Source organism: Scardinius erythrophthalmus, assembly GCF_964197995.2.
Source record: "Scardinius erythrophthalmus genome assembly, chromosome: 16".
Classification (NCBI taxonomy): domain Eukaryota; kingdom Metazoa; phylum Chordata; class Actinopteri; order Cypriniformes; family Leuciscidae; genus Scardinius; species Scardinius erythrophthalmus.
Genome location: NC_138236.1, coordinates 3,121,013 through 3,147,090, shown reverse-complemented (window position 1 = coordinate 3,147,090; position 26,078 = coordinate 3,121,013). Strand labels below are relative to the sequence as shown.

The window sequence follows — 26,078 nt, the reverse complement described above, 5'->3', positions numbered from 1 at the left end:
TAACCCCACTTGTCCGTCCCATCGACCAAGAAGAGGAGGTTGTTTCCCTTGGCACGGCCTCGGGCTGAGAGATGGGAGCATGGCCGTGCAAACTCCTCATGGAAAATTGAGGGGCTTCTGATTGGTGGCCTGCATACAGATAAGAGCCATCCATCCATTTTCTTGAAAGCTGCTCTTGGGCTGACCCAAAGTTTTCCTGAAGTTGACCCGAAGGTTACTGAAGTGGCACCCGCCTCGTCCAATGGGGCTTCCGACCAAGCACGGGAGGGTTGGAGGTTTTAGTTGACATTGCATCAATCGCTCCAGAACTGAAGAAGACCAGGTCCCACGCTTCAGGAGAAGGCTGTCCAACGTATAGAAAGGGCTGGTGTCAGCTCATCAAGGGAGCCTCCCGAGTAAGCAAAAAGCAAAATGCATGCAGTTTTGTTTTTTAATCACTACAGGGCCAAAAGTTACATTAGTGTATCTTTAACAAGTCTAAAGTTCGTACACAGTCCTTTGTGTTGTAGTCTGAGAGAATATATATATATATATATATAACAAGAATATAGTTTTTTGTGCATTGTGCATGCATGTGAGTTTTTCAGCTTTCTGTGCACTGAGATCATACCCTGAGAGTTTACTAGATCCGATAGTGGGCATATACATCACATATATTTGTTTCTGCTATTGTATTATCCTGAGCGCCACTGTCAACTTTAAACGTGAGTTTGTGTCTTTTCTGCCCTACTTCCACTTCAGCAAAAGCTGCATCTCTTTTTAGCCTGCATGCTCTTTGTCACAGAATCTATAAAGAGCTCATCTGTCTTTCCTGTGGCAGAGGCGTCTGAAACAACACACTTTCCTGTTGTATGATATAGGGGGAATCCGCATATGTGGGACACTTCCTCATAAGCTTTAATTGGCATTTGAAAGTATGTTCCAGAGGCATAAAGATAAAGATCTCCACTGCACAATACAGATATTACACTTAAAATGCTTCCTCAAACACATAGTTTATATAGACCTTAAATCAGAAATTTCCAGGAGTGACTGATAAACAGGGACATAGTTATTATTTTAAATACATTTCATTTTAAATGTAATAAAATGCTAAATGACAATTAGCCTAAACTTACTTTATCCTATCCGATAAAGTAAGTTAATCCTATTAACTTTATACTATTACTCAGATGTTTTTAAATCTTTGGATGTCAGTGTTGTTTGGATGTTCTTAGAAATATATGTTGTGTTCTACAGAAGAAAGAAGGTCATGTGGGTTTGGAAAGACCAACATTTTTATTTTTTGGGTGAAGTATGCATTTAAGAGAAAATTTGCATGTTTTTTTATTTTTTTTTAACCTTCTGATGTAAATCAAAAGAGGCCACAAGATGGTGCCATATATAAGTTATTGTGAATAAAATAGTTCAAGAAACCTACCACACATTATTAGATATTTTTTTTTTACACTTTGCATTCAGACCAAAGAGTTTAGGGTTAGTTTAGGGTTAGTAGATATTAAAAGTAAAATATTACAGGGTTAGGGTTAGTAAAATATTACATATTTTTCAGTAGATGTAGCCTAATATTGTGTCCTCTAACAGCTCAGCATGAGTTCAATGGCATATCTACTCATCACTAGATAAAGGAAACAGTGGTTTTGTTTTGAAAAGTAACCAGAAAGAACTAGATAGGAATATTTTCTACCACTTGGCAGATTGCAAAAATGTTGCTTGGGAACTATTACGGGTGTTTATTAGGCGGGTTGCTAAGACATATAATGTGGTATTTGCTAAGCAGTTGCTATGTTGTTTTGAGTGGTTGCAAGAACATCGCTATGCAGTTGCAATGGGTGTTTGTTATGATGTTTCTTGGTGGTTGTGGATTGCTAGAGCATTCCAGGCGGTTGCTAGGGTGTTCTGAGTGGTACAGTATCTGCTTTAATGCAGGCATGGTAATTAATATAGTTATCAATGTTTTGAACAGCCCTCAGCTATAACAAAAACATAGTTTTAAACATCATTCTAAATGTAAAAGAATATGAGTCCACACTACAACTATAACGATAACTGCATAGAGGAATGATATCGCTTGGAATCAGTTTCAGAAGGTTTTTTTTTTTTTAGCTGATGAGCGATAAAAACATTGAGAGCCAATCAATACATCAGAATCCATCCTGCTTTAAATGGCTCAGCATTTAAAGTGGCAGCATGTGCTTAGAATAAACAGAACATTGTCGCGGATGGTAATCTAGGCTACTTATTATTGTTATAGTTATCTTTATACCTAGTTAACATTCTTGGTGTGAACGAGCCTTTATAGCAATAACTATGTAGTTTTAATAAATCATTCTAAATGTAAAAGTATAGCAGAGTCCACACCCAGGGCCATAGGCAGGGTTTTATGGGTAGTTAGGGGGGTTCGGGGGCTCCCCAGAGAAAATGTTGATTTCTCTGAACTACATGTGTGCATTTCAATACGTTTGAAGACCAATAAATTAATAAAAATATGGAAAAAGAGCTTTAAAACAATGTCAGTAAGCAGTATACTATTTGTCAATACCTGCTCTCTCCTCATCTCCTTCACTCCTTCTTTATCTCTCAGTCTCCTTATCTTGCCTCGTCTCTTCCCCTCCTAAAGCTGAGCTTTGACTGAAAGCCTTTTCATTTTCGTCTGTGTCAGTAAAGAAAGTAAACATAGGGTCAACTGATATTTAGCCTATATGTTTTAGTAATCATTTTCTTAGACAAGTGTACTGAAGGATACAAACGCTACAATTAGGCTAAGTTTATCAAATACATTCACAATATGTAACGTTAATCTGAATCCTTATCTGATGAAAACGACTTCGTTAATGTTTATTGTCCCCTCACATTGACATTTACTAATTATTACATTATATAAATCACGTTAAGGCCTATTTTCAGTTCAAAATGGCGAAATTATACAAACGTTTATTAACGTTAGTTTACCTTAATATCTTTGTCGGTCGTTTAACATTTCTATTCAAGTTTAGTTTACCTTAATATCTTTGTCTGTCGTTTAACATTTCTACCATACACCAGCTGTCAAATATGAAATGTTTAGTTTAGCAAATATTACTTACATCAAGCACTTTATAACCGTTAAATGGACAGTCGAGACTCTTCGAGAACATAAAGCCCGCCTACTTTGATTTGATTGGTCATCTCAAATATTTTGCCGTTGACGAGCGGTGTGACAGACCAATGAGGCAGCTCATATGTTAAGATCTTGGTGCTGTGTAATATCCTTGCAGCACTAAAGTAGTGTTAATACTTATTAGGCAATTATTTACAACATTTATTATTTACAGAAAAATACCCAGAAAAATACCTCAGAAAAATACCCAGGTCTGGACCTCGGTGACCTCATGGCTGGCTGTGGCCATGTCCACACCACAATTAGTTATAACAATAACGGTACACAGAGGAAATCCTGCTGATGAAAGATGAAAACATTGAGCCAATCAGAATCCGTCCTCGAGCTCGACCATTAAAAGTGGTGCATATTTACAATAAACAGAACAATATGGTGCACTGATGTGTATGATAATATTTATCTTTAAAGGTGTTGTTCTTGTTTTGAAAGATCCTTAAAGGGACAGTTCACCCTAAAATAAAAATTCTGTCATCATTTACTCACCCTAAAGTTGTTCCAAATCTGTATGAGTTTCTTTCCTCTGCTGAACACGAAAGAATATATTTTGAACAATATGGGTTTACCAAACAGTTTATGGACCCCCTTGACTTCCATATGGAAATTCTATGGAATACTATGGAAGTCAATCGTGCCCCACAACTGTTTGGTTACTGACATTTTTCAAAATATCATCTTTTGTGTTCAGCAGAGGAAGGAAATTCATTCATTTTCATCTTCGGGTGAACTATCCCTTTAAGTTTAATATAAAAAAAAAAAGTAGTAGCCCATTACATTTTCTCCAGAAATCCTGATTTTAAACTTGAGCAAACATCACTAAAAATACAAACATGCCTAATGAGATGGTCGTTGCACAGTATTGGTGATGTCCTGATTGATGAGGCCATTTTGCTGATGCACAATCATCATGGGATCAATCAGCAGTCCACGCGGTGCGCATGTAAATGCCATTCAAAGTGTCTTTTGATAAACATGGTCCTGTTCATTCACAGACACAGCAGATCTCCGGGTAATTATAGGGCGAGATGCAGAACAGGACAGTCTAATTATCACATAGATTCATCTTTCAGCACACGGGACAAAGCATATCTGCTGAAATGTCAGAGGAGGCGGTGCTGATTGCCACCATCTCTGATTAAACGGCAGGCAGATATTCATTGTGACATGATGAGCCTGTCACATTTAACTTCCTCTCACCTTCACCTTCGTTTTTGAAGAGGCTCTCGGTGGCTTTTTCTGCGTGGCAGAAGTGCTTCTGGATGTCTTTCTCAATACTTCCCTTCGGAGACGTTCTCTGGGAGTTTGCAGGATTGGCAATGAAAATTCTGATATTTCAAACCTGTGTGATTTTAATTTCTTCTGTAGAACACAAAAGGAGATATTTTGAAGACATGGGGCCCTATTTTAGCGATATAAGCACATGGTCTAAAGCGCACGGCGCAAGTACACTTAGGGCGTGTCCGAATCCACTTTTGTTAGTTTAACGACGGGAAAAATGGTCGGTGCTCCCGGCGCATGGTCTAAAAGGGTTGTCCCTGTTCTCTTAATGAGTAATGGGTGTGTTTTGGGATTTACGTGTGTTAAACCAATCAGATTCTCATCTCCCATTCCCTTTAAATGACAGTTGGCAGATTCGCTATTTAAATGACGGAATTTGATAGTGGAAAGACGGAAGCCGTCTGCGCGAGGTAAAAGTGCGCAAGCAGACCATCTACGGGACAAGCCAGATTCCACCATATCTTTATGTACACAATAATAATCTTTTACATTGTAATCCTTTTATTTTAAATATGTGGCATGTTTGTGTGCTGCTGTGTGTTTAATAAGCAGAGTGTACGCGTTAGAGATGCGCGGTTGGCGGTTACAGCCGCGGACTCGGGCGGATGACGTGACGAAAAATAATATTTTAATTAAATTCGGGCGGGTGGCGGGCGGTTGAACTAATCAAATGAAAAATATATGTATACATACAATCAGCGGATGGCGGGCGGGTGCGGTTTTGAAAATTGGTCAAAAACGTTGGTGCGGATGGATGGCGGACGGATGATGAGTTTTGTGATGCGGTTGCGGATGAAATAATAGCCCATTCGCGCATCTCTAGTACGCGTGTTGTGGACCCGCCACATAAAAAAATATTGCGCCATTGATTTTAGACCAGGTTTCAGTTGGTCAATGGCGCAGTCTATTTCTGGTGCCTCAAAATAGCAACGTGCCAACAATGTGCCAGAACACACACACTCGTTCTCAGACCAGCAGCCCATGCATGCACAAATGGGCGCAAATGCATTTGCTATTTAATCAACATGGCGCAGGACGTGAAAATGAAAACTGCGTCGGACTGAAACTTGCAAAAAACACTTGCGTTGCGCTTGGCGCTGCATTGCGCTGGGTGTAAGATAGGGCCCATGATCTCTCTCGTGCAATAAATCACACTGACTATGGCTCCAAACATTTACATTTACATTTACATATACATTTATGCATTTGGCAGACGCTTTTATCCAAAGCGACTTAGATTTAATTTCAAGGTAGCCTACACATTTTACATTCTCAGTTACATTCTCAAACATTTTATTTAGATGCGGTCCACTTTAATCAGTCTACTAACTATAAGTATTTTTGCAACTCCATGTCAAATAGCAGTCAGAGTATTAGTAGACTGTAATATCTGCTAACACTTTACTTTTATGCTTCCCAACAGACAGACTAGATGTAACTGCAACTTATTCAACTCATACAATGTCAAAGTGAACCATCTAAATAAAGCTATTTGAAGCCTTGTGTTGCCCGGAATTTAAAATGAAAACTGTCAGTAATTTATTGCTGTGGTTTTTGATTAATAGTCTGATCGTGAGTATTCCAGCTAATCTCAAAATCGTCTGATCGTGGTTATTCTAGCTAATCTAAAAATGTTTAAGTTAACCTCAATGACGTAATTTAAATTTCAATCACATTTTGCCATCCAAATAAGCGCTTTAAGAAATGCCATAAATATAATTTAAAAAATACACAAAGATAGTCAAATGTCTTCCTTTATATGAAATGAAGACATTGTGGGTTTAATAAAACTGCATTATTATATTATATTACATATTATATTATATAAATGTATTGTAAAACATTAATTTCACAGCATTAAAACATCTGGAATATTATATTAGCCTATATGTTGTTATGTTATATCATATATTGTTTTATTATATTGTATCATTAAAACATAAATCACAGGCCTATTATATTATTATACAATGCCTGGCAAAAAAAAAAGTCACTGTTTGGATTTGAATAGGCTTAGAGTCTATGATTGGATCATTATTGCAGTGGTTATCATTTCTCTAGCATGTTATATGTTTGGTAACAGTTCTTTTAACCCTAATTGACGGAGTGTGTAGCTTTTCATTTCTGCACTTTTCATGTAGGAAGAAACATCATGGCCATATTCCAGGATGACAATGTCAAAACAACTTTACAGAGTGTGTGACTCTTGCATTGTCAATACATGTTGTGATGTTATTTCCATCAAGAGGTGCATCATTTTTTGGTCAAGATCTTGTCCAGTCCAGCACTGTGTAAAGTCTCCTCCAGCACATCCCAAACACTTTCAATCAATTTAAGAATTTAATGTCTGAACTCAGAGGAGACAATGTCTGATGCCGTACATTCACAAAACAACAGCAATTATACTCTACACAGGTCACTAAGCTATACGTCATCATGTCAGGTTGAATGATTCTGATTGGTTAAGACACAGATAAACAATTCCACATATGGTTGTCCGTCAGAAGAATATTTCCATTGATTATCTGGATGACAGATGGTTATTTCACCTCCCCTGCATGCCAGTTGTTCACCTCACAAACGTCAGGTCCTGTAACAAAAGAGTGAACACACACACATGCACGCACGCACACACACACACACACACACACACACACACACACACACACACACACACACACACACACACACACACACACACACACACACAAGCTGTTGAAGCTCCACCCTCTGTGCCGGGAGCAGCAGCTCATTTGTATTTAAAGGGACACACACAAAACGATGCGTTTTTACTGACCCTCAAAAAGTGACAACTTTAACATGCTATATAAAAATATCTGTGGGGTATTTTGAGCTTAAACTTCACACACACACACTCTGGGGACATCAAAGACTTATTTACATATTGTAAAAAGGGGCATTGTATCACCCCTTTAAAACGTTGTGGGACTTGGAAAGATGTTGATAGAAAAATATCTTTATACTGAATATCAATATACTGAGAAGCTTTTTTGTTGATATTTTGTTTGTTTTTGTTTATGTTTTCTGTTACATGGTAAAGAATATGTTACATGTGTATAGTTAAAATGTAATAAAATAATAATAATAAATCATGATCGTGACAGGCCTATAATGTACTTTTATTAACCCATACACACCCTTTTCACCACATAGTTTTTATTTATTTAAGGAACCAGTGTTATTTTAGTATTATTTATATTTTATTTCTTAAAATTTGCGTTGGCTTTTGTTTTTACATTTTCTCATTTCAAGTTGTAATAATTGTATTTTTAAATTTTTTTTTAATCTTTTTAGCTTTAATTTATATTTATTTCAGTTTTATTTAAAATAACACAAGTGCAAGGAGCAAAAATCTTCACAATTTGAATATCTGCATGCAGGAATGAGATTGGATGGCAGGAATGATTTGAAGTTAATATTAACTGTTCCTCACATAAAAGCTATATCATATGAGATATACCAAGGAGACTTGAAGTGTAGAGCATGAGTCATATGAAGCACTTTTATGGTTCGTTTATGGTGTTTTGTTGCCCAGATTCAATCCTCATTTCATTGTACTGAAGAGCGTTTCAGCCAAACTCTTTCTTTTGTTTTACACAGAAGCGCTGTACGGGTTTGGAACGACATTAGGGTGAGTGAATAATAACCTGTCTAACTATTTCTTTGACATGAGCTTGAATGTGAATCGCTTCACTTTTTAAGTCAAGCACAATATATTCAAAACACCAGCATAATCTCTAAGAAGTCAGGGAAAAAATATTGGTTTGACTTAAATAGTTTCAGTAGTTTAGTTAAAAGTGAAAGTTCAAGTCATGTATATTTAAAATGTTAAATATTTCATTGTACAGTATTACACAATCCCGAGTTGTCCTCTATTGTAAAATCCTGAGTTTTGCAAAAGAGGAAATGCGTAAAGCAATGTAGCGTCTGATCACGTCTCAAACGCTTTGTCACTACATTAGGGAACTGCACAGTCATATTTGAGAACTTTAGACATCTTTATTGTTATTTATTAGTTTTGCAGATAAATGAAACCTAAAAATAGCCTAAAATAATACAGCACTATACCATAGGCATAAATAATACTGTCTCTAGCATTAAACTTTGGTGCATCATAGAGAAACTCTTCACTCTTTTGTGAGTAAACAACCAACCAAAACACTTTAGCAACAGCATAGCAACCCAACTAACAACACTCAAAACAACAGAAAACAGTGAATTTACACACTTGCATACAGTACATACCTTATGTAGCCCCTTTTCAGCGCTGCCCTCGTTTTCCGGTTTGTATTTCCACAGCATGAAGGTGAGATCTTACGGATTTAATTAACCACTCGTTTTAACCACTTCCTGGTCTACTGGCATTTGAAATGAGATCCGCTTCAAACATTATAATGCTCATGATAACTTTCATTAACTCTACATATAAGTAAATCCACTTCACCAGCTAATTACTCTTAGACTGCATTGCCAATTTTTTTTTTACAGATCTACCACAACAATGTTCAGAGATAATATTCTAAAGATGCCTGCGTGCTTGTCTCTCTGATGCATAAGGTCTCATTTTTATAGTACATAATTATTAATTATTAATTTTACTGATATTTGAATAAGCAAACGTGAGTGTATAATGATTACACTTGCTTGGAGTAAAACAGGAAGTATTGCTACTTTCCTGTTGTGTCATTATACGTGTGTGTGTGTCATTATAAAAAGCTGTGTGAGTGAGAAAAAGACAGTCACTTCTGAGTCTGTGGTATTGGACTGGTTTAAGGTATGACATTAATTCTGTTTCTTCCGTTTTGTGTAGTTTGAGATTGTGTCATTAACCACCTTTAAAATGATACCATGATACTTCTGAAATTAATCAACAGAAATCATTTTCTAAGGCTAACACAAACATTTTTAAGTTTGGGGATTCTCTGGGGTCATATGAATCATGGGAAAGATAAAATGCATAGATAAATCATCAGTTAAACACGTAATTTGATGATGCATAAATGTTAAAAGCCTGTTTGTTTGCTTGTCTAATATGATATTGCCCATGTCCATTTTTTCCTGACCAAAATCAACTTAACACCGTTACGATCACATCGTAAATATGACTTGAAAATTGTTATACATTTTTTTTGTGGTGCAGAATTTCGACAAGTTAAGAGTCTGTCTAGGTTTAGTGTGGAAGTTAGAATCAGGTTAATAATAATATCAATTATAACACCTTTACAAGTACATTAAATTAGATCTGCATATTTGATCTGCATGATATTAGGGGTGTAAAATGACATGCAATATTTGGGGCTTTTTTCTAATTCATTTAATAGCTCTAGTTGGAAATAATTAGTATTTCTAGATTGAGGTGATTTTGAAGGGGAGTTAATCTGCATACATACAATACAATTATTATTATTATTATTTTTTTTTTTTTTTTTGAAAATGTCATAATTGGGTTTACTGGGTACTGGGTTCAAAATTGAACAGAGAGTGAGAGACATAGGCCACATTCCTACTGTTTTTCACTCATTCAATTTGACCATAAAATAATAATAATAATAATTAAACAAGAAACATATTGCAATAAGTGTTTGTGAAAGTTACTTATAAAAGTAATGCTTTACAATATTGCGTTACTCCTTACCCAGACAGCAACATAGTGTCGGCCAAGATGCGGCCCACATCTGGTACACGTGGATTTGGGCTGACACGGCTTTGCTGTCAGGGTACACTGAAAAAAATTATTTGTTGAAATTAATCAATTTTTTTTATCGTAAGTGGTTGCATTAAATTGATTTTATCTACATTTAAACAAATGCATTAAGTTAAACTTAATAAATTTTAGTTCAACTCAATGCATTTGTTTAAATGTAGATAAAATCAATTGAATGCAACCACTTATGATAAAAAAATTGATTAATTTCAACAAATAATTTTTTTTCAGTGTAATTGCGTTACTTAGCTACTTTTTATGGAAAATAATGCATTGCATTACTTTTTTTTTTTTTACTTTTTCTCACGTAGTCTGGGCTTGCTTGTTTGTTTTTTAAAAACACAAGTTCTATTTTTGGCAAATGTAAAGGCCCTTTCACACCAAAAGTGGTCACACCGTAGCTAAAACAAACGTTTGGTTGAAACACAAAGGTTTAATTGGATCATTGAAGGTCTGCAGCAAAGACATTGGTTAATAAAATGAGATTAAATACATAGACCTGTTTAATTATCGCATGTTTGCGTAATAATCTGAGTTTGCATTTCACTGTTTTTATTCATTCTGATGAATACTGAATCGGTTTCTGTGCAAGTGAGATTACTAAATGACTGCTCACGTTAGTCTAGTAGCACAATAAGCATCATGTTCACCAGTGCACACTTCTGCACTTACTCACGATTCCTCTCAACATAAGGACAGAAGAGATGTCAGTCAGTAAATGGGAAACAAAGTAACTTTTGTTACTTATTTGAAAAGGTAACTTTGTTGTAATGTTACTTTACTAGTTACTTGAAAAAAGTAATCTGATGACATAACTCGCATTACCCCAACACTGATTGTAATAATATTAATGTATTTATAAATAAATAATTGTATTTTATAGTACAGTATTTTGCCAGTTTGCCCTGCAATTTTATTTCAATATATCATGCAGCCCTAATGTTAAAGTATTTATACGTATGGCTGTTTAATATTTCTGTTATTTTGAAAGAAGACATAGTCACCAAACATTTACTGTATATGCTTATTTATTGATCAACAATGACCAGAAGAACCTTATTACTCTTTTCTTGTTAGCAACACTATCTTATATCTCTAAAGGTTCCATGATGCATTTCCTGTGCCGCCTTAATTATTTGACCCCTGAGCCAGCACTGCACACTGAATGTGTCACACACAGTTGGTTTTATCAGACTCAGATGTTTTGTACCAAATTTTTGTTGACATTAAAAAATGACCTTATATTTTTATTAGCTGTCAAATTTACAGTGTCTGTACAGGACAGTTGGATAAACAAAGCTTGCTTCTTCAAAAACAATATTTTACTATAATTAAAGACATCACTTCTGAAGACGTATCAACACTGTGCATTAACTTGAGTGAGAAGGCGAGAGCACGCAATAGGTTCTCATGAGCACTAAATAGTTTCTACTGAGCACGTAGTAGTTTCTCGTGAGTAACAATAATTTCTCGTGAACACTCAATAGTTTCTTGACACGCAATAGTTTCTCGTGTGCACGCAGTAATTTCTTGTGAACGTGCAATAGTTTCTCGTGAACGCAATAGTTTCTCGCGAGCATGCAATAGTTTCTCGCGAGCACTCAATAGTTTCTTGAGAGCGTGCAATAGTTTCTCGAGATCACGCAATAGTTTCTCGAGAGCATGCAATAGTTTCTCGAGAGCGTGCAATAGTTTCTCGTGAGCATGCAATAGTTTCTTGAGAGCGTGCAATAGTTTCTCGTGAGCACTCAATAGTTTCTCGAGAGCACGCAATAGTTTCTCGAGAGCGTGCAATAGTTTCTCGAGAGCGTGCAATAGTTTCTCGTGAGCATGCAATAGTTTCTCGCTTGCACGCAATAGTTTCTCGCATGCACGCAATAGTTTCTCACGTGCACGCAATAGTTTCTCGAGAGCGCGCAATAGTTTCTCACGTGCACGCAATAGTTTCTCGAGAGCGCGCAATAGTTTCTCACGTGCACGCAGTAGTTTCTCGAGCGCGTGCAATAGTTTCTTGTGAGCACGCAATAGTTTCTCGCATGCACGCAATAGTTTCTCACGTGCACGCAATAGTTTCTCGAGATCATGCAATAGTTTTTCGAGAGCATGCAATAGTTTTTTGTGAGCACGCAATAGTTTCTCGAGATCATGCAATAGTTTCTCGTGAACACGCAATAGTTTCTCGTTAACACCCAATAGTTTCTCGAGAGCGCGCAATAGTTTCTCGAGAGCGCGCAATAGTTTCTCGAGATCACGCAATAGTTTCTCGAGATCACGCAATAGTTTCTTGAGAGCGCGCAATAGTTTCTCGAGATCACGCAATAGTTTCTCGTGAGCGCGCAATAGTTTCTTGAGATCACGCAATAGTTTCTCGTGAGCGCGCAATAGTTTCTTGAGATCACGCAATAGTTTCTTGAGAGCGCGCAATAGTTTCTTGAGATCACGCAATAGTTTCTCGAGATCACGCAATAGTTTCCTGCGAGCACGCAATAGTTTCTCGTGACCATGCAATAGTTTCTCGTGAGAACGCAAAAGTTTCTCGTGACCATGCAATAGTTTCTCGTGACCATGCAATAGTTTCTCGCAAGCACGCAATAGTTTCTCGTGAGCACGCAATAGTTTATCGCTAGCATGCATGGTTTCTTTAGGTATTGCGCGGGAGTCTGAATCTTGCAATTATGCAGTTAAAACGACTGACATGCTTTTCTTGTAGTGCGCTTTTGATATTGCATGCAAGGTTAAAATGCTTATCTTAAATGAAATCTTTCTTTTTCTCGTACAGGTTTGCATACTTGGCATCCACAGTGACAATGGTGTGGACGGTGGGTCTCAGTAACCTGGTGTTAGGTGTCTACGGATTCACGTTGATCACAGGCCTTCCATCCAACATTTTGGCTTTGTACACCTTCTTCAAGAAGGTGCGGCAGCGCTCCACCCCGATGGATGTGCTGTTACTCAGTTTAACCATCTCTGACCTGATCTTCCTCTTTTTCCTGCCGTTTCGCATGGTGGAGGCGGCCAACATGAAATGGACGATGCCGTACTTCCTCTGCCCGCTGTCGGGATTCATCTTCTACTCCACCATCTACAACAGTACCTTTCACCTGACGGCCATCAGCGTGGAGCGATACCTGGGTGTAGCTTTCCCCATTAAATACAAGCTGAAACGCAACCCTCGAAATGCCGTGATAGCCAGCGTCATATTCTGGGTGGTTTCCATGGCGCACTGTAGTATCGTCTACATCATGCAATATTACGACCATTCAAATCCCAACTTCACCGATCCATCCATGCGTAACACCTGTTATGAAGAATTCAGCGTCGAACAGCTCAAGATCCTCCTGCCGGTTCGTATGGAGCTTTTTGCAGTGCTCTTCCTCGCGCCGTTCCTCATCTGCTGCTTTTGTTACATCAGATTCATCCACATCCTCTCCAATCTGCCCAACATCAACGCCAAGAGGAGATATAGAGCCATCGGGATGGCGTTGGGAACGCTTCTAGTCTTCATTATCTGTTTCATGCCTTACAACATCTCACATGTGGTTGGATACGTGGGCAACTACAGCCCCAGCTGGCGGGTGCAAGCTCTGCTCACCAGCACGTTTAATGCGTGCCTCGATCCTTTCATATTCTACTTCTCGTCTTCGGCACTCAGAGGAACATTTAAGAACGTCTTGCAGGAGTTGACAAGGCGGCTGCTCATGCCCTGTTGCCGCTCGATTCTCTACTGCCCTCTCTTGAGCTGTTCGAGTACTGAGGAGAAAACTCAGAGCACGACCGACAGCTCCCTCTAACACCATAAGCTAGATTGCATGGATGCAATGAATATGAGACTCAATCTTTGAGGTATCTACTGAAGAAGAGCATCATTTGGGCCAGTATTTTTCTGTATTTTCTTCTGACTGCAGTCAAGTGATGTCAGCACATGCTGATCAGTCCAAAGCAATTGACTGTAATTCTGATGTGCCACTGCATGGCATCAGCTTAATGGATCTGTATAATGGACTACTATCAATATTGAGTGCATTGGTACCCTGCCATTTTTTATACTTCCGGAAGTATTTACTCCATTCATGTTTTCCATAGGGATTTTTTAAAACTGTTTTTGTTAAAGCACTTAATATCATGAATCAAGCTACGAGGTGAATCACAGCATTACAAACTTTGATTTAAAGCAAAACAATTTTTTTTTAAATCTGACAATTAAAGGCAATGGAAAAATACAAAACTATTTACTTAAGGTGGTTGAATATATCTATTAAAAGTAAACAATATATTTCAAGTGTAATGCAAAATATGCATATAAAATATGCATATATTACGCATATATTGCAATATATGCATATATATGTATGTACTGCAAGCTCTTTTGGCACCATTTGCTTGCTGCAACTCTGATTGGTGTATTTTTCTGTAAAGCATCATGGGTAATGAAGTTTTTCACCACCAGTGTAGCTGTTAAACAATTATTTAAAAAGTATGCTGAAATAATGTGAACGGATGGTTTCAACAAAAGCATATGCCACTGATTAACAACCTTTCATCTCACAGCAGGTCTGTCTTTAAAGGTTGTTTAAAATCAATTTCCCAATGGAGAAAATTAATGGATTTTTTTCCGCAATCCTACTGTTGTACTCTATCGACTTGTATTACTTGTATAATATTACTTTTGCATCTATTTGTGTTCAATGTGCCCTCAACTTGGACTTTCTAGTAAAGCTGGTTGACCTTGGTATAGTCTTCATGGTGAAGCAGCCTAGTGCGGGCATCATGTTTTTGTCAATGCACTGTTTGATATTGATCCACACCGTGTCCTAACTATACGCGATGCGATAAGATTTCAGCAATTTGTGACGTTAATCAAATATCACAGCCAATCAGAAGAGCATGTGGGCGGAGTTTCTTTGTAAGCTCACTGCACTCGCTATATGGACATAAGCACATAATCAAATTCATAAATATTCTAACTTTTTAACATTATTAAAAATAAAATTAATGATACAATATTGTCATTGAATACACTTGTTGTGAATGTACTTGTTTCCTTTAATTTATTTTCAAAATCTAAGGTAAATTATCATTTTTGCTTTCACACAAAATAATGTTCAAACTCACATTAGACCCTTTTAACATTAAATAAAGCACATAATCAGTACCTGAGATTATCATTGTCATAGTCACTGTCGTGGCTGGTCAAGATAAATCTTTGACAGTTCAAACTATCAGATTTTAAGCCAACTGAATTTTTTAACATTTTTGTAATTTAAAATCGGTTCTGCATAAACTTGTATGAATAAATTGCTGAAAAGTTCAGTGAATGCTAATAAAATAAATTTTATTAACTTTTCTTCTGACACTATATAATTTAGAAAAAAATGCTAATATATTGCTTTTTTCTGTACAATTTTATTGATATTTTTTCTTTTTTTATGTTCACACCTTGAATGATTTAATAATGAGAATATTTTTTGCATTTTTTTTTGCATGTAAAGATTTAAATGTGTGTTCTTTTTAAGGAATTAAATATTTTTGATGCTTATATTAGTGTTATTTTGCATGTAAATATGTAATTATTCCGTTGTTCTTTATTTTATGCAAGAACAGATAACATAAGCTTATAGCTGCGGCCTAGGCAATTTTCCTTCATGCCTTCATGTGTCATTTTTTACTGAATAAAAACATTTAAACAAATATGCAAAAAAGCTTGCTTTTTACGAATATAATTCCCTTTCTGTATACTGTACTGTACACTATTGTTGTTTCAACTTAAAAAAAAATAAGTATTCCTTAATTTAAGTTTAGTGAACTCAATTTCCAAGTTGTCACTACAACTTCATATTTCAGTTGACTAAACTTTTAAGGCAGCACAAACTCTTTTTTTAAAGTTGAAACAACAAATGTTTTTACTGTTTGGCTACATTAAAGGTGCTGTAAGTGATGTTATCCATATTGCTGACTTCCACCAGACTTAAACCATCTAAATCTCACCCTCATAAGCAAAGCCAAACATGACTGACAAGAAAAAAGCACTTCAAAGTCCATAACAATAATGACGTCACATCACCATCTAGTTATGCAATTTCTCAAGACACCCGCTTGCTTTCTACAAATATAATTCAGGAGTGTTCTGTGTGCATGTTAAAAATGCATGCTTTTACCCAAAAATGAAAATTCTGTCAGTAATTACTAGGGCTGTCACTTTTGTGAAAAAATCCTGTTCGATTTTTGAGACATAAGTGTTCATTGAATCGATTGTAAAATCGAAAATTGAAAAATAAAACGCCAAATATGGGCAAATCCACAGACAACTAACAGGCATTAGGACGAACGTAAAGAGGGCGCGCCGCGCCTGACGCGCACAAGTCAGCAACATTTCTGATGATTTATTGGTGTGAAGTTTCGCGCACAATGACTAGTGCAACATTCTCGAAAAGCAATAAGCAGAGTGGACTGCCATAGCAGCATATATGAAAAACATTACCTCATCTTCAACATGGCTGTGTTTACGATTAGAAATGTCAAACAAATTTCGCCTACGTAGGCGATTGTAGACCGTAGCCCGAATCTGTATCTGAATGCATGAGACTGTCTGAATACCGGGAAAATTCACAGTTTTGTAGTAAAAAGAGACACATTATGCAGAAGGATCATTTGCTGTTATGCGTGTTTGTCAGAGCCAGCAGTTGCAAATGACGCACGTTCGCTGCGGGCATAACACGACGAGCTGGACGCGCTCCGAGAAAAGACCATTAAAATCGATTCCCTATTTTCGTTTTCGAAACTTGCGTTGGTTGGTCCGATCGATTGTGCAATCGATTTTCAAACGTAAAGTGACAGCCCTAGTAATTACTCACACTCATATTGTTCCAATGGCGTAAGCTTCTGGGTTGTACGTCAAAGCATAGGCTCACTATTGGCCAGCATCACACGCATCACACACATGACCAGCGTCGGCCAATAGTGAGCCTACGTTCTGACGTACAACCCAGAAGCTCTGCGCTGTTACACTACGTGAACTCACTCAGAGACACACACAGAAGAAATGAAGAGTTTGTTTTTTCACGAACAAAAAGTATTCTCGTTGCTTGATAAACTTAAGGTTGAGCCACTGTAGTCACTTGGACTATTTTAAACATTGTCTTTACTAACTTTCTGGACCGGCAAGTTTTGATTATATAGAAGCCTATGGAGGAGTGAGACAGCTCTCAGATTTAATCAGAAATATCTTAATTTGTGTTCCGAAGATGAACGAAAGTCTTGGTTTCACTTTATTTTGATGGTCCCTTTAACACATTCTGTTGTCTAGAAGTAACATTGCACCTACATGTCTACTAACTCTCATTAGAGTATTAGTAGAGTATCAGTTGACTGGTAGGGTTAGGGTTAGAATAAGTTGACATGTAGTTGCAAAGTTACTTATAGACAGTAGAGTGTCTGTTGGAGGACCATCACAATAAAGAGTTATCAGATATTAAGCAGACAGTACACTATAATTTAATGAGAGTTAGTTAACATGTAGTTGCAAAGTTACTTGTAGTCAACAGAATGTTCAAAAGGGACCATCAAAATAAAGTGTTACCAAAGTCTTACGGGGTTGGAACAACATGAGGGTGAGTAATTACTGACAGAATTTTCATTTTTGGGTGAACTAACCCTTTAAATTTTAAGTTTAGTCAAATCAAATATCCCAGCTGTCATTTTAAGGGCAGCACAAACACCTTTTTTAAGGTGAACATTTTTTTTAACAGTTGTGGCTACATTAAAGGTGCTGTAAGTGATGTTAGCCAGATTGCTGACTTCCAGATTAAACAGTCCAAATTTCACCCTCATAAGCCAATGCATGCTGTTTTTACATCGTTCCAGTTTGAAGGACAGAAAAATTCATGGCATTGTTAGACATGCATATGTGTAACCCTAAATCATGATAAATGTTCAACGTAATATTTACGCCTTGCTAGAAAATAAATTATCAGCAAGTGGTTGTCACAAAAGACGTTATCACTCGGCTGCTCACTGGTTATTGTCCGTGGCATGCGCTATAATTCACGCGAGTCAATAGGCTTTAGTGCGCCTCCCTCGACTCACAACATTCCTTGTCTCTTTCCGATGACGACAATTGCTTTTTTAACACATGATTAACTTGATTTGTATTGTGAAGTAAAATTATCATCCATCTCTCTCTTTTTTTGGCATGCAATTACCTTTTTTATGATAGGCAGACCACTTATTCTTTGGTACTGAAGTGAGAGGTTGGAAACAGAGTAAAGCACAAGGAGCTTCCCGAGGAGGAGAAGAGCAGGAGCAATCCCGTAAAACTGGCCAAAAAGTTGTGTGTATGTGATGTGTGGAGGCAGCGTCCCGCACCGACCCTGGGTTTACGAAGGTATGTTTACAAAAGAATTTTAAGTATTTTTTGTCCATTATTCAGCAGTTAAAAATGTAGAAATGTACAGTATCTGTTTCAGGCCTTTAATAATGATAATAATGAATGATAATCTGGTGAATGATGACATTTATGTGTCTAATCAAATGATGTTATTCTGATGATTTAATCAATGCATTAGGCATGAATGATGATGCATCGTCATCTCTTCTCTATAGCGGAACTCTGACCAGCTGGGATGAGCTATATTTAATTTAGTGTTCAAGTTTGCTGACTCATTCCTTCCCAATATAGCTATCAATGAATGAGGGAACTAGTGGGTGCTTTTAGATCCAGCTCTAAATGAATCACTTATTGTTATGCAATCAAATTTTTTTGCTATATAGTAAAGTGTATTGCACATGATTGTGAAAGGACTGAATTTCCTCCTTTAGGGGGATTCCATGCTGTCAACTGGGATTTTCTACGATTTTAGCTACTGAATAGAGGATAGACCTGAAAGACTTGTTGGTAGTGAACTTCTGCTGTATTCCATTCGACATGGACAATTAAGATTTCCAAATTCTTACTTGGAAGAGTGCAATTGAACACAGAAAAGGCTGATTTCACCAAGATGGCAAAGTATATCGTCACGCAATCATGGTGGCACCCAGGGAGATTGTTATAGCCGATGATAAATGTTCACTTTTAAGCAATAAAACTACCCCGATCAGGCAGAGCCGATTGCAAACGTTTGCAGAGCCAGGAGTGTAAAACACTGTAAACAATCCTCTGGTGATAATCATACACCTGTAGAATAAATGCTTGCATTGAATTGTTTATCCATCACAGTTTGGTTGCTAGGAGACGTCTTTGTTTACATTCGAACACCTGCAAAACTAACATCACCTGTATTGCTGATTTGAAGCAACATACACACGTAGGAAAAACATGGTTCAAAGGGGTTCTAAATAGAACCCAAGGATTCTTGACTTTTGGAACCTTTATTTGAAGAGCCATTGTAGAACCTTTCAGTGAACAAATTCTTAAAAAGAACCATTTTCTTAGTGTGAGGAACATTCTAGTAATCTGAAGAATTTGTGAATCAGAACGGTTCCATGGATCTTGAAAGTTCTTTATGGAACCAATAAAAGATTTCAGGCAGGAATATCCCACACTTTAGATAGAATACAGCATTATTCCCAGCCTTATCTTTTTTTAAAACGCATTTGATTTCTGGGAATGTTTTGGGATTGTAAATGCAGTCCAGTAGTTAGCTTTGAGAGGCTCTAGCCTCGATGCCTAGTGTTAAAGTGAAGGAGAGGCCAGACTGATTCATTACTCCCAGTGACACTCACATATGCAAGAGCACACCTATCATCTTTAAGCACATCTCCCACACACCCTGGAGGAGTATAAATCCTGATAAGACTGCATAGATGTGCTCACATGTACACATAGTGCGTGAGGAGCACGCCGGGTTGGATCCAGTCCTCATTTATTAATTTTCCCTTATCAGTGTCCAATATTGAAAATGGAAAGCAAACAGCTGGTGCGGAAGTTGTCAGCATACAGACCATAGTCACTATTGAAAAGCAAGAGAGAGTCAATAGAGAAGCACAGCCGAGAGGTCTACTTTGCTCTGCGGTGGTGAGTTCGTCTTTTTGTCTTAACTTAAAAGCAGAGATCATTTTAAGTTGTTCCCTTATTGCGTGATTGTCACTTTTTGATGCTTGCGTAACTGTTTTGCTTTCTTCATGACCTATGCTTTAATACTTCCTGTAAACGTATTCCAGTAATAACTGCTAGTTCTTGTAGCAGTGTGTCATTATTTGTGAGGATAATCTAATCTCTAGGAAATCTGTGCAATGCAATGTAATTTAAACATAGTAAAACATGATAAACTGAGCCAAGAGTGTTTTTAAATCATCATATTCAGCTAAATATTTAGGCTATGCAAGGAATAGGGGGTTTGTTGATCTTTCGGCTGAGTTTTCTGTGGGCGCAGATTCCTTTTGGGCCTGGTCACCATATCCAATATTTTTATAGAGCCTAGTTATTGTTTTACAGTTCTTATACTGACACAGTGAGCTCTGTTTACGTCCGGGTGTCAAATCTTGCTCCTGGAGGTCTACTGTTTTGTGATCCTAATTAAGCACACCTGAACCTGCCAATAAAAGTCTTCCGGATTCCTGGAAACTTGCAGGCAAGTGCGTTAACTTGCAGCTAAACTGTGCAGTATATTGGTCATACAGAAGAAGGTCCTACTCCTGATCGAAGTTACCGACTGGTTCATTTAAACTGCACTGACCCACAGATCTTTTTTATAAAGTTGGATATATATTATATACAACTTTATCCACGTAGCCTACATACAGTGCACCCACGTTAAGCATTAGATACTGCATAGTAAATCTCAACTGCCTGGATTATGATATTCGACTCACTCAGCACTTTATATATATATATATATATATATATATATTAGTGGTGTAACGGTACACAGAAGTCACGGTTCGGTACGTTCCTTGGTTTTGGGGTCATGGTTCGATATGAGTTTGGTACATTCACATGTCTGGCCCTCTTAGATTCCTGATTGCTTAAAATTAAAAATGAAGGAATTGTTGATTTTTTACTCTAATTGATAGATTGACCAATGCTGCATGGGAAAATGCAACAGGGTTTTTTAAACTTATTGGTTTGATTAATGTGTTGTGCATAGCCAACACTGTCATTTTCGTTGCGCGGGAGAGTTCATTAATATGGAGTGACAATGGCGAATGCACAAAGTTTTATATTACGCTTGAGCAAGAAGGAGAAAAAGAGCCTACTTCGTCTTTCCACAAGGAGAGATAGTTTGACAGTTAATTTAGTCGCAAAATATAACAGCCTTATACAGTGCTATGCATAAGTTTATACACCAATACTAAAATTGACTAAAAAGAGGAATAAAAAATCATCTTTTGGAAATTGAACTTAATGCCTTAATTTAAAAAAATAGGAAAAATCCAACCTTTAAGGACACCAATTTTCTTTGTGAATGAATAATGTATCGTAAATAAATAAATATTCTTTCTTAAAATACAGGGTGCATAAGTTTGGACACCCCTGTGTTAAATTCCCATAGAGGAAGGCAGATTTTTATTTTTAAGTATTTTTATTTTTTTAGGATACTATGCATCCTGATAAAGTTCCCTTGGCCTTTGGAATTAAAATAGCCCCAGATCATCACATAGCCTTCACCATACCTAGAGATTGGCATGGGGTACTTTCCATAAGATCATCTCTCAATGCAAATCAAACCAGCTATTAGGCTAACTGAAATAAAACCATGCCAATCTCTAGGTATGGTGAAGGCTATGTGATGATGTGGGGCTATTTTAATTCCAAAGGCCAAGGGAACTTTATCAGGATGCATAGTATCCTAAAAAAAATAAAAAATAAAAATACTTAAAAATAAAAATCTGCCTTCCTCTATGGGAATTTAACACAGGGGTGTCCAAACTTATGCACCCTGTATTTTAAGGAAGAATATTTGTTTATTTACGATACATTATTCATTCACAAAGAAAATTGGTGTCCTTAAAGGTTGGATTTTTCCTCATTTTTATTTAAGGCATTAAGTTCAGTTTCCAAAAGATGATTTTTTATTCCTCTTTTTAGTCAACTTTAGTATGGGTGTCTAAACTTACGCATAGCACTGTATATGTATATATAGAACACTTCATTTTGCTACAGTACATACAGTATAGTTACGTATACTTAGCCTGGAAATCCAGACCTAAATCTGAAAGATTAATGGTCTGGCATCGACTAATGAAAATCGGCCAACTTGAGGGGCAGCACCAAGCATGCATTTGAAAGTCTCACTGCATGCAATTGGATAACACTACGACCAATCACAACACCCCATACGCTTAGCTACCAGCAGAGCTAACTGGTAGATTAGACTCTTGCCGTATCCGGTCGGCAAAACAGCAAAAACAAGCCATTTCAAACAACTGGTGTTCATCCATAGCCATCTTGCAATGTTTACTGATGACTTGGACATCACAGCACTGTCGTCATCTTAAGCTCGCCTCTGGCCCGCCTATATCAGATAACCCGATGTGATTGGTGCAGCTCGGATACAAGGGTATATTTAATGAGCATCATTACTCAACGCCAGAGTAAACTCGCTGAGCAAATTCAACTTGTGCTCGCGCGAGAACTCTGGATTTCCAGGGTAATATATACTAGGCTATATAGCAAATCTCAACTGCTTGATTGATTATATCATCAGGAATTGTAACTCGCCCAACTCTCTTTATATAAAGTTGGATATATAAGTATGACCAAATGTATCAGCATACATACAGTATACTTGCTCAGGGCGATATATACTTTATATCAAATCTCAGCTACTTGATTGCTTGCATCGTAAATGTAAACTATATCATCGCCCAGCTCTGATCTGTTAAATGTGACATTAAGATATTATAAAGATTAACGTCATGATTTTCTGCTGCTTTGAAACAATGCATATTGTGAAAAGCACAATACAAATAAGTTTGACTTTAAACTTCACATTTTTAATTACACTTTAGGACTGAAACATCCAGCTCTACACTGAGGCCTCCTTCTCCCGTGGACTGTATGGAACAGAGCAACCATGCAAGTCTGTGATTATCATCTGTGTCTCACCGTCTACATCTTCACCTTCATCACCGGCTTCCCGGCCAACGTCTTGGCCTTCTACACGCTGAGCCGCAAAGTCTGGAGGAAACCGTCTCCCATCGACATCCTCCTCCTCAACCTCACCATCTCAGACTTGCTCTTCCTCATCTTCCTACCCTTTAAAATGCAAGAAGTGGCCAATAAAATGGAATGGAATATTGACTACTTTCTGTGTCCACTATCTGGCTTTTTCTTCTACATGACCATCTACAACAGTACCTTTGTCTTGACCGCGGTGAGCGTGGAGCGCTATCTTGGCGTGGCGTTCCCGATCCAGCACTCCCTAAGGAGAAGACCCATATACGCCGTGTTCGCCAGCATCTTCATGTGGGTGTTTTCCATCCTTCACCTCAGCATCGTCTACATCGTGCCCTACTACAACCCGTCCGGGGCGGTCCCGCCATCCCGTAACGTCTGCTACGAGGGATTCACCGATGCTCAGCTGGAGATCCTCCTGCCCGTGCGTTTGGAGTTGTGCATCGTTCTCTTCTGCGTTCCCTTCCTTATTTGCAGCTTCTGCTACATAAACTTCATCCGCATCCTCTCAAGGCTGCCGCACATTGGCCGGCGAAGAAAGTTGAGAGCGATCGGATTGGCTTTAGGGACGTTGTTGGTGTTTGCGCTCTGTTTTGGACCCTACAACGTCTCTCATGTTGTTGGCTTCATAACAAAGAAAAACCCAGTTTGGAGAGACAAAGCCCTTCTTCTCAGCACGTTTAATGCCTGCTTGGACCCGTTTATTTTTTACTTCACCTCCGCGGCCTTTAGAAACACACTTAGTGCAGTGGTGAGGGGCATTTGGGGTAGAAGCTGGTGCCAATGCCCACGAATCCTTTGGATCTCAAAGAAGGAGCCTCCTGAAACAGAGAAAGACAGTCTCCCGAAACCACAGGAGGTCACAAACGCACTTTGACCAACAGTTTTATTTAGGCCAGTGGAATTATTTTTGTACACAAACACATGCTGGGTAAACATTGCTCTACTTCCTGGTAAAATGACGGAGGCGACGTAGAATCCGAAAACAACACGACTCACGGGTAGAGTGTTATCTTAGTAGGAAAAGGAAAACACGGTGGCTAAACTTGTGTGTATATAATTGACTGAATTGAGTGTCGGCAAACAGAGGACAAACTTCCTTTTGTACATAGAGTGTTTATTCATCCAAAGTGTGAGCTCATCCTAATAACAAACGTGTCATCATAGACTTTATTCAATATAAACAGAACGCAGTATGAGGACATTGATCACTGGGATAAAGGATTCGCCAGCCATATTAAGGTCAACAGAAGAGCGGCACTCAAACACTGTCACGGAAATATTTTAAAGGGTTTTCACCTCTGAGGTTGATGCTTGTCTGGGAACTGACGATGTGGTTTTCTGATGGTTTGTGATACGTGTTTGATTGAAGGTGCACAATTTTCAGTGTCCAGGAAGTGTCAAAACCACAGAAATGCATGATGAAATAAGTGATGAACTCTTGGCTCAGTGTGGTAAAGAATATTGTTTCATTTTTAATGCAGGGCTGCCAACTCTCACACATTGAGTGTGAGACTCATGCAATTGACACTTTTCACACGCTCTCAATCCACACATCCATTTTCTCACGCACAGAAACATTACGGAGCAAAGAGGTACTTTTAATATTAAACTAATTCTCAGCTCTTAGATTCCATCAATTTTATTACGAAATTCAGAAAAAATACGTTTGGCGCTTGTAAATGTGACGTGCCTCAGTTCAAGTGCACGTGAACCGATCATCTGTTACTTTTTTATTTAAAGATGCAGTACAACTTACAGAAAGTATAAGATCGACCAATTAGTGTTTTTCAACCACGGAAAGAGGTCAATATAACAGCAGGAGAACAATTATGTCACATAACGTTACATTTACCTCAGGAAAGCCATTTAATGACCATAGCATATTGAACAGAAAAAATAGCTAGAGAGGAGATTTTGCTGAGCACTGTATTATATATTTATTATATTTTTACTTATGTCATTAAATAATTGTTATTATAACAACAACTGCATTATATTTAATTTAAATTGTTATTTTTAACCTTTAATAATACCAGCAGATTGGGCCCTCTGTGTTTACAGCATTAGGTGAGATTATTTTTTTAAATAAAATTTAAAATAAACATGTATCCAAATTAGTCAATATTGAATCAAAATCGGAATCAAATCACAAGAATGGAATTGAAATCTTGACATTTTTGTCAAGCAATAATAAAAACTATCCTACCAGTCACTGTACAATGTAAACATCTCACTCCAAGCTAAACTCAAAAGTTGGCAGCCCTGTTAATGGGTTATTGCTCCGTAGTTATTCCCGATTAATTTAAATGTGAAGTGTGTCTTTATTTTGATGGAAAACTGTGGTTACACTTTTAACTTTGTAACTTTGCAACATGTCACCTAGACTGTCATACTCTAATGACTGCTAGTTGACATGTAGTTGCAAAGTTACTTATGAAACTTACAAAGTTTAGTTAGTAAAATGTCTAAAGTGGACCATCTAAATTAAGTTGTTTGTTTGAGTATTAATAGACTGCCTGTTTAATATCTGCTAACACAATATTTTGATGCTCCTCAACAGACATTCTACTGACTACAAGTAACTTTACAACTACATGTCAACTTATATACTAACCTGAACCCTAACCTAACAGTCTACTAATACTCTAATGAGAGTTAGGTGACATGTAGTTGCAAAGTTTAGTTAGTAGAATGTCTGAAGTGGACCATCTAAATAAAGTTGTATGTTTAAAAGCATTTTTATTATTTTTGCAGTTCCACTTGTCACCACTAGTGGCACAAAGTGCATAAACTTCACCTTTAAA

At 37.5% G+C, this 26,078-nt stretch overlaps 3 protein-coding genes across 3 annotated transcripts in view; all 3 read left to right on the top strand.

Moving 5' to 3' along the window:
• Nucleotides 1-26,078, top strand: part of LOC308704774 (uncharacterized protein) — a gene marked incomplete at its 3' end in the record, with an annotated part of 525,175 nt that overhangs the window by 44,673 nt on the left and 454,424 nt on the right. The window lies entirely within an intron of this gene.
• On the top strand, nt 12,953-15,835 carry LOC308704115 (free fatty acid receptor 2). The gene has a single exon (XM_081388215.1). It carries the CDS (start codon nt 12,968-12,970, stop codon nt 13,949-13,951), a length of 984 nt encoding a protein of 327 aa, XP_081244341.1. The 5' UTR covers nt 12,953-12,967; the 3' UTR covers nt 13,952-15,835.
• On the top strand, nt 23,156-24,148 carry LOC308704116 (free fatty acid receptor 3; the record flags this gene model as incomplete). Its single annotated transcript, XM_081388216.1, has 1 exon — nt 23,156-24,148. The coding sequence occupies exon 1, from the start codon at nt 23,171-23,173 to the stop codon at nt 24,146-24,148; it is 978 nt and encodes a 325-aa protein (XP_081244342.1). The 5' UTR covers nt 23,156-23,170.

What these genes read in the sequence shown, in the direction of transcription:
- LOC308704115 (XM_081388215.1), top strand. Translation starts at nt 12,968, where the DNA reads ATGGTGTGGACGGTGGGTCTCAGTAACCTGGTGTTAGGTGTCTACGGA.